Source organism: Apis dorsata, unplaced genomic scaffold, assembly GCF_000469605.1.
Source record: "Apis dorsata unplaced genomic scaffold, Apis dorsata 1.3 scaffold_249, whole genome shotgun sequence".
In the NCBI taxonomy this organism is placed as follows: domain Eukaryota; kingdom Metazoa; phylum Arthropoda; class Insecta; order Hymenoptera; family Apidae; genus Apis; species Apis dorsata.
In genome coordinates, this window is record NW_006263528.1 from 35,942 (window position 1) to 44,567 (window position 8,626).

Genomic DNA, 8,626 nt, shown 5'->3' on the forward strand with positions numbered 1-8,626 from the left:
CCGCGATGCCAGTGCCAGTCTGTTTGTCTGGCCCGTGCCGTGCACCTCCTCGTCGTCGCTGCTCCTCCGCGAGGCCTCACCACCGCCTCCCAGGGCCGTACCGCTCCTCCGACAGAGCCACGCCTCGCTCTTCGCCTTCCTCTCTGCGTTTGCCTGTTTGGATCGGCTCGCTCGCGCCTCGCCTCGTTTCGCCTCGACTCGCCTCGCCTCGCCTCGCTTCGCTTCCACTTACCTCGCCACAGCTTTTGCCTTGCCACGCCGCTAGCCACGCGTACATACTGATCCTTTCCTCTTTTTCCGCGCCGCCCTCTTCGTTTCTTTTTCTTTCTCTCTCTTTTTTTTTTTTTTTTTTAATTCTTTCGCCAAGTACGAATTTATTAATCGCCGTGTATCGAGTTACGTTATTTGCTCCCGTTTTTAATCGCATTTTTTACACAGTATCTCCTCTCCTCTTTCCTTTTTTTCTCTCGTCTCTTGTTTAAATTTCCCTTCGCGTCCTACACTTTGCGCGCTCTTTCTCTCTCTCTCTCTCTCTCTCTCTCTCTCTCTCTCTCTCTCTCTCTCTCTNCTCCATACGTGTTTTTCTTCGCTTCTTTATTCATCAAGTGTCACCGAATGCGTTTAGCGAAGTTGAGTCCTCCGACTTGAGACTCCAACTTATCGAAGATAAGTTCCATGATCGAATCGCCTCCCTCCTCCTTAGTATCTAAAGTTTCTAAAGTTTCGATCCGCAGCATCGTGTGCATCCAGCCTTTCGGAACGATGTCGCTTCCTTGTGAATCAAGGAAGGTATCAAGAAGAAGATGTTGTTAATAACGAACGGATGTCATTGCACCTAACATTGTCACCACCCGGTTCGAAGTAACTATTGAGTAACGAAGGTTCGAACAGTCACGTGTTCGAACGACGAGAAAAGGGGAAAGTATTCGTGCGCTCGATCGATTTTGAAACGAACGCGTGTGCGTGTATTCGCGCGCGCGCGCGTTTATCGTGATAACGTTGGATATCCGAGAGAACGCGTACAACCGTGACTGCGACGTATGATGGTCGTGATAACGCGAGCCGCGAAAATGAAGGATAGCCGGTGAAAATGTTTCGCTCGCGATCGGATTGTTCGCGTACGGAGCGTTGCGCGCAACGCCTTGCGTCGCACGCTCGACGCGACATTCCTGGAATGTTGCATGTAACACCAGATGTTTGCAAGGTTCCGAAGAGATTCGCGGACGCGTGTTACAATGTAACTCGTTACGTAATGCAAGGCTGGTGTCGTTCGTCCACGTAGAACGTGGACGAAGCGCAGGAATTCAATCTACATACGCACACCGTATCCACAGCACACCGCAAATTTCTGCAACCAAGTCGCCTCGCCGCGGCCACGAGGGGCATGAGACGATTGCAAATTTGATTTACTTTCACTGGGGATCGTTCGCGACCTTTTTACGCGTGCCTCGACTGCTGAAAATAAGAAACACGAAGGGAGAATCCTTCGTGTACGATGGAACGCAAAATAGATACGGGCTGAGAAATAAAATCGCCGATTTCGACTCGGATTTTTCTCGTCTCGGATTTTGATCTTCCCATTCTTCCGATCAAAAGAAGCGTCTAGAGTCTATTATTAGTGTATTATCGCGTTTCTTTTTTTAAATTTATAATTTTTTTTTTCCTCTTTTTCTTTAGAACGCGATCCCGCCGTTTCTTTTAAGGTGAAAACACGTTTCATGCTCGTACGAACGAGTAGAAATGAGTAAATGAGAAGGACGAGATCAAAATTGAAAAATGTAAAACGTCGAACGAAACGCGTCTCGCTCAACGACGCGTCGTTTGTCTCGCCAAAAAGGACGAATCTGTTGCTTTCACCGGGCGAAATAAATTTGTTCGCGTCCAAGACTCGCAACTTTCGGAAGTGTAACGGCTACCGTTAAAAAAATAAAAATCCTTCGTTCCAACTGTTCGAACGGATTTGCACGGAGAAAGAGAACAGCGGCTTCGACTCGACGAATGTTTCCTCGACGAATTACACCTACTTTTCCTCGTACGCTTTTACGATCGTCGTATGAGCGTAAAAAATCGAGGAAGAAAACTTTCCAAACTCGTATCCGTGTGGAAAAAGGAGAAAGAAAAAAAATAATAGGAATAACGGGAGCGAAGGAAATAAAACGATTTGTCTTATAAAATAATTTCCCATCCGACCGATCCCACTGAATTTTCGAAGACATTTGCACGTCCCTGGGTCATAGAGATAGGACCGCCCCTGCCGAAGAAGTAGGCGGCGTTCACCAGCCCTGATCGTTGGTATTACTCGGCACTCTAACGTGGTGCCGGAGATCAGGGTTAGCGAAGACACGGCGTGCGATGGCGGCCGACCGAACTTGAACATTCTTCCACTTTTTCAACCCCTTCGATCTTTATCGGATCGCCATTCAGACGAGTTGCGGGCTATTTCCGCCCGATAACCGCACACCAACCGCTACCTACCCAATGCGCGGCTAATGTTTTCGATCCGAGAAAACCCATCCTCCGTTTCCGGCCCGAGGAATGCGGGCCTAGCATTGGAAAATCCCGCTACACGTGTAACGTGAAGCGCTCGAAAAATGTAACTCACCTCGGATAATGGACGGATATGGCAAAGAATTTGTTTACAGGCTGTTACAGGTAACACAGCGGCGGGATGGTATGCAGCGGTTGACACGAAAGTTGGCCGTACGAGAAATTCCATTCGAAGACGCGCGCCTCGATGGCACGCAACCTTTACAGACATTTATTTTTGGAAACGGTGTTCCTCCGTGTATCGATTTAGATAGCGTGAAAACAAAATTTGACGACAGGTGATTTATTCATTTTTAACGAAACTCGAAAGTGGATTTGTGGATTTTTCGTATCTCGTGTAAATGGGACACTCGAGTGAGAAGATTGCCAATACCTTTTTTTTTTTTTCCCCCCGCGAAAAAATTGCGTTACGCATTTATACCATATTGGTTTCGATAATTTTAAAGATCGAGTATCGAGGATTAAATTTTAACACGCGAGAAAGATATATTAATATTTATTACGAACATGAAACTTAACATTTTTAATTATGTAAATAAGTGACAAGTAAATAAATAATCTGTTCGTCATCGTACGATGATGTATTTCTATCTAAAATATACGACATATTTCGTTATAACAAAATACATCACGTCGTATTATACGACTATCGTAAATCATTACGAAAGGATTCCAATAATACGTAGCTCGTAACTATAACCATTAAACGCTATCGACAATTTCACCAAAGTTATAACTCATAAATACATCAAAAAATAAAAGGACATTTGGATAATTAAAAAGAAACGAAAAACTGGAAAGAACTTTTTTTTCCCTGGATATACTTTTATTTAAATTTATGCAATAATAATTATGCAAATTAATAAATGTATGTATGTTTATTTTGTCAAATAAATTCGGAAAATCAATGTCGCGAATATCATGTTTTCATAGGGAATTTTTTAATAGAACTAAACGAAAGAAAAAAAAAGTCATTGCGTGTCATATTTATACGCAATCGACCATAAACGTAGAAGGGATCGGGGTGGGCGGATGACGGTGAAAGCGAATCTGAGTCGGTAGTATCATTAATCTGCCAATAAAGTCAACGTAAGTCTTACAATATCCAGTTTGTTGTAAGAAATATTTGTTTACTCGACACAATTTCTTCTCTCTCGTAGATATTCGCGAACCGATAAAGCGAAATTAAAAAAAAGAAAATCCGATTTCTCTGCATCTAAAAAATGCTATTCGATTATCTATAACATTTTCATATTATGTTTCTTATTATAATTCTTATTATAATTAGATAGTTTCGGTAATGAATTCGCGAATAAATAGAAAACTTTCAGATATTTTTAAACGTGATATTAAGAAATTGTATTTTTTTTATGTATTTCGAAGTTATGAACAATTGGATCTCTTGCATCTTTTGAAAGATCATGATATCAGATATCGAATGAATATCTTGATATTTCTTCAATTATTTATTGAAAATACATAGTAAATAAATATGATTATTCGGATCGAATTACGAATCAAATATAATACAACATAATAACTCTATTTTAACAGCGACGACACTAAAATTCTACTTGGTCGCGCAAACAACTCCGGCCGGTTGCATGTGACAGGCATTAAGCACATACCAATGTTCTTCTTACAGGTGTCGGGCACACGCATACCATCCGCTTATTCCGCAATGTTCGGATCTCAATTCCACGGAGATAATCCTGAAAGCATGTTTGAAGAGGAGGATGGGGATTCCATTATCGATGCATGTCGGCTCACCCAATAAAATGTTAGTAGCTTACAGCCCTGGCTCGTCATTCTGCACGTCCATGGATGGAACTCTTGGAGAAAAGCAAGAGATGCTGCAGTTTACTCTCTCTCTCTCTCTCTCTCTCTCTCGCTCGCCATACTTCTCTCTTTTTCTATCTCTCTCTCGCTCTCTTTCGTCCAACACTCTTTCTCGACTGACCAACAGCAACGGAATAAATAAAGTAAATAGAGGAATATAGGAGGTAAATAAAAAATGTGGCAGCAGAGGAGAGAGAGAGGAGTGTACAAGAGGAAGGGAGGGAGGTAAGAAGAAAAAGAGAGTTAAAGGGAAAGAGGGAGAGGAAAGGAGTGAAAGGGAGAGGGAGAGGAAGGGAGAGTGCCTTCAGGGCGAATTCCCGTCGAGCATCGGCCGCTGCAGAATCCAGAGGTGCGTTCACCGGGGAAATCCCTCCCTCGGAGATTATCCTCTTGAAGAAAACTCGACAACTCTGCATTTTTAGCGCACCGTGTTCGACCGTGTGTCTACCAATTTACCATTGCATTTTCTCGAGCATATATCTTTTTCCTTTCGTTTCATTTTAGATTTGCATCAAGAAAATTTAAATTTTTCGGCATCGCGAAAAATAAATGAGATCAGATTATGATTTGTAAACTTTGTTAATCGATTTTAAATATGAAAATATGAGAAATAATTGTTTTCGCATTTGAAAAATTTGAATATTATCGTTATTACAATTGGTTAAAGCGAACAAGCGATTGTTATATAATTTCGTTCAAATTATTTATTTTATCGATCGTGATCAAGTTATAAAAACTAGTCATCATACACTAATTTTATTGTTTTAGAGAGTTCAAGAAAGACGTAACGATCTACGATCTAATTATCGTGAAAATAAATCTTCTCAAAGTTTATATTATTACACGTAACGACACGCATTACTTGGATGAAACTTCTCGAATAAAATATCAATTATAGTCACATTAACACAATGGAAATTGTAAATACCACAAGGATCGCGATTAGTCAGATCCGAAAAATGGTATTTAAGCGGCACCTCTCCTAATTTGAAGGTTCGAGAAGAAGCCGAAGAGGATGAAATTGGCGATGACGAATTCAACCGCACGGAGAACCGATCGGTCGTACCGTAACGTACGACATATCTCTTCCCAGAAATCATCTTGAAGCGATCTACCAGTGAACGGTCGTCTCTCTTTCTCTGTCTCTCTACCGGTTGAGTCGAGCCGGTCCCTCGTGTGTCCCTGTTGCGTTAGTTGGCCAGGTCGGTGCCAGGGAGTCTACCGGCGATAACCAGCTGCGCGTCGTACCGGTAGACTGCCTGCTGCCTCCGGCTGCTCCGGGGACCCTGGGACCGGTTATACTTGACCCAGCGGTTTACACGCGCTTGCTGCCGTCAGCACCACCACCGCCGAGGCCGGATCGCACCGCTACCGAAACACGTACCTACATTGCCTGGACAAACTTCCAGTATACTCGGCTAGCTTGTTCCTTTTCTCTCCCTCTATTCTACCTCTTTCTTTCTCTTTCTCTCTTTCTTCCTTTTTCCCCTCACACAATCAACGATCTCTGTCAGACCAATACATTCTACCTTGATTCACCTTACCCCACTCTAGCTCACCCTGCTCCTCTCCCTTTACTCTCTCACACCAATTATTTATACGCTTATTTTTATATATGAAGAATTTAACGATTTCTTTGCGAATTTGTTAGAGTGGAGCCTTCTCGAGATAGATCGAGTGCATAAAAGAAAAATTGCGGACAATAAAATTTCCTGAATCTTGTTGAATTGAATAAAATATCGATAAAATCTTGATAACGCCTTCTATTTTTAGATTCAAACCGTACGATGACTATTAATTGTTCGTATTTTAATTCAGTAAATTTTGTGATATACCGTGTCGTTAATGAACACACACACACACACACACACACACACATATATATATATATATATATACGTGTGTACATAAAATTGGATATATATAATTTACTAATATGCTTATGAAGTTAGCGTAATCCATTTTTAAATTTTTAAGAATAATTTCTTACACTATTTGTAAGCATAACATAAGATACTTACATATTAACATACGATAATATTAACTTAAAACTATATACAAACAAATAATATACTTTTTATATAGTTCATTCACTTAACATATTTTTCCATAAATTTACGATGAAATTCACTTCTTAATGAATCGTTTATGAATACATCATGTTTCTTTTTTGGTTCGGAACGAGCACAATTTTTGAATACAACGTCATCGTCCCATCGTCGTCTGACTTTCATATCTGTTCTTCCACTCTGAGAAGAATAACTTAGTAAAGGATTTCCAGAAAGAATATTTTCCATTCTTATTCTTTCCTCTTCCTGTCGTTTCTCCATTTCCTGCAAAATAAAAAATATGAAATGAAATAAAAATATTAATTACATACATAAAATTGAATTTAATTGAATAAATAAAATATACAAACATAAACATTTTACCTTTTTAGCTTGTTCCGCAGCCCTTTCTTTTTTAATACGTTGTAATTCTGCTAATAATGCAGCAGTATCATCTTCATCGCTTTCTGACTCTGAATCATCATCATCAAGAGGATCATCTGCATCTAAACTTGCTGTAGGTACTTGATCAATTTTCTGTCTTTTAGCACTCGTTGTAGAAGTTTCTCGAGGTGGTTCTATCATACGACGGTTAGAACTTTTCTCCTTTTCTCTTTCACGTTCACGTTCTTCTAATTCTTTACGAAAATCTCGATTTCGCAATTCCTCTATTGTTCCTTGTCCATGTTCTCTGTAAATGAAATTCATTAATGTTGTAAATGAATGAGGTTAGGTTTGATTATTCATTTCAAAAAATTGTTCGAAACAAAAATAAAAATAAATACATATTACTCAAAAATAAAAAAAATAACATAGTACCGGTATTTTAATTTCGTATGTGATGGTAAATCTCTGCTGCTATATTGTTTTGATATTGCACTTAAATCTTTTTCACCGCGTCCTTGTCCTCCTCTAGCAGGTTCGAACGTAGGTCTTGCGGCCGTTGTCATTTTATTTATAAAATATTGAATATCTATTAATACAAAACTAGATTAAGTTTTCTTTTTAATATAATACTTGTTTGTTCGTTTTCAAAACAGCTGATCGCCAATAAGTCTAAAAAATATCGAATATTATCGACTATCTTTATTTCGCGTATGATATCGTAAATTATATATTCTCACTAGAGGTCGTCGATGTAAACCATAAATCGATATGCCATTCGATTTTAAAAATCGCATATGAAAACCAGTTTCGGATAAGAAGCTATCAGAGAAGAATATTCTGCAATTATATTATATTACAAATGATACGAATAATTATTTTTATAAATTCTTTATTTTTATAAATTCTAAAATCTACATTATATATATTAATGTAATTTATAATCAATTTTAACTTATTTTAATAATAAAAAAGAAATCATATTGTTTTCCTCATTATTTATTATTTTTAATCACAATGAATCAATATAATATAATAAACATAGTATAATAGAATAAACATAGTATTTTTTATAACAATATACTAATAGTTATGACATTATTAACCCACAATAAATAATATTTTATCAGAATAATTTAAATATGAAATAAACTAGTATATATAAATATACTATAAACTTATTGTCATATTAATATATTTAATTTAATAAACAAATTAAATTTTGTTATTTTCGCAACATTAAAATTTAATAAAACATATAAAGTCATTTGATATAATTTTTAATGCAATTGCTAATTGATATTACATATCTTTATAAATTCAATATATATATATATATATAAAACAGATAAAAACAAAATTCAAAAAGCAATTTTCTATTATAGTATTAGTGCTTAATTTAATTTTTTATCTGTTAAACTTATGATTACATTGTATTACTTACAGTTGCAACATTTATTTCATGCGCCATATCATTTTTATTATTGAATACTTATGAACTTTTTCTTTTCTTATACGTTTATATGTTTTTTTTCTTTTTATAAAAGTTCATATCATTAATCACGTATTTTGTGCAATATATTATAAACTATGGTCAGGTTTATATTTAAATTGTTATTAAAATCATTTTTTTTAACATATTGGACAGCATTCTGACTTTCATTTATTCAAATTTTGCAACTAAAGAGGCACTATATCTCAAAACATATCTTCAAATTTCATATAATAAACTTGAAATAATTCTGTCATTATCATATATTCGTTTATGCAATAATCAAAAACTAAATATTACATTACATATATATATA

The 8,626-nt window shown here is 37.2% G+C and overlaps 2 protein-coding genes across 2 annotated transcripts in view; both read right to left on the reverse strand.

Annotated features, from left to right (window-relative positions):
• LOC102680983 (protein 60A-like) overlaps positions 1–2,377 on the reverse strand; it is a 33,640-nt gene extending 31,263 nt beyond the window's left edge. Inside the window, exon 1 of the mRNA XM_006616124.2 lies at positions 2,278–2,377. Within this exon, the coding sequence (XP_006616187.1) occupies positions 2,278–2,377 (100 nt within the window). The remainder of the gene's footprint in view (positions 1–2,277) is intronic.
• Positions 2,378–6,329: 3,952 nt separating this feature from the next.
• LOC102671170 (spliceosome-associated protein CWC15 homolog) lies at positions 6,330–7,613 on the reverse strand. Its single transcript, XM_006616045.2, has 3 exons — positions 7,254–7,613; positions 6,819–7,125; positions 6,330–6,719 (listed from the first exon to the last, which is right to left on the reverse strand). The coding sequence occupies exons 1-3, from the start codon at positions 7,382–7,384 to the stop codon at positions 6,477–6,479; spliced, it is 681 nt and encodes a 226-aa protein (XP_006616108.1). The 5' UTR covers positions 7,385–7,613; the 3' UTR covers positions 6,330–6,476.
• Between the last annotated feature and the right edge of the window lie 1,013 nt (positions 7,614–8,626).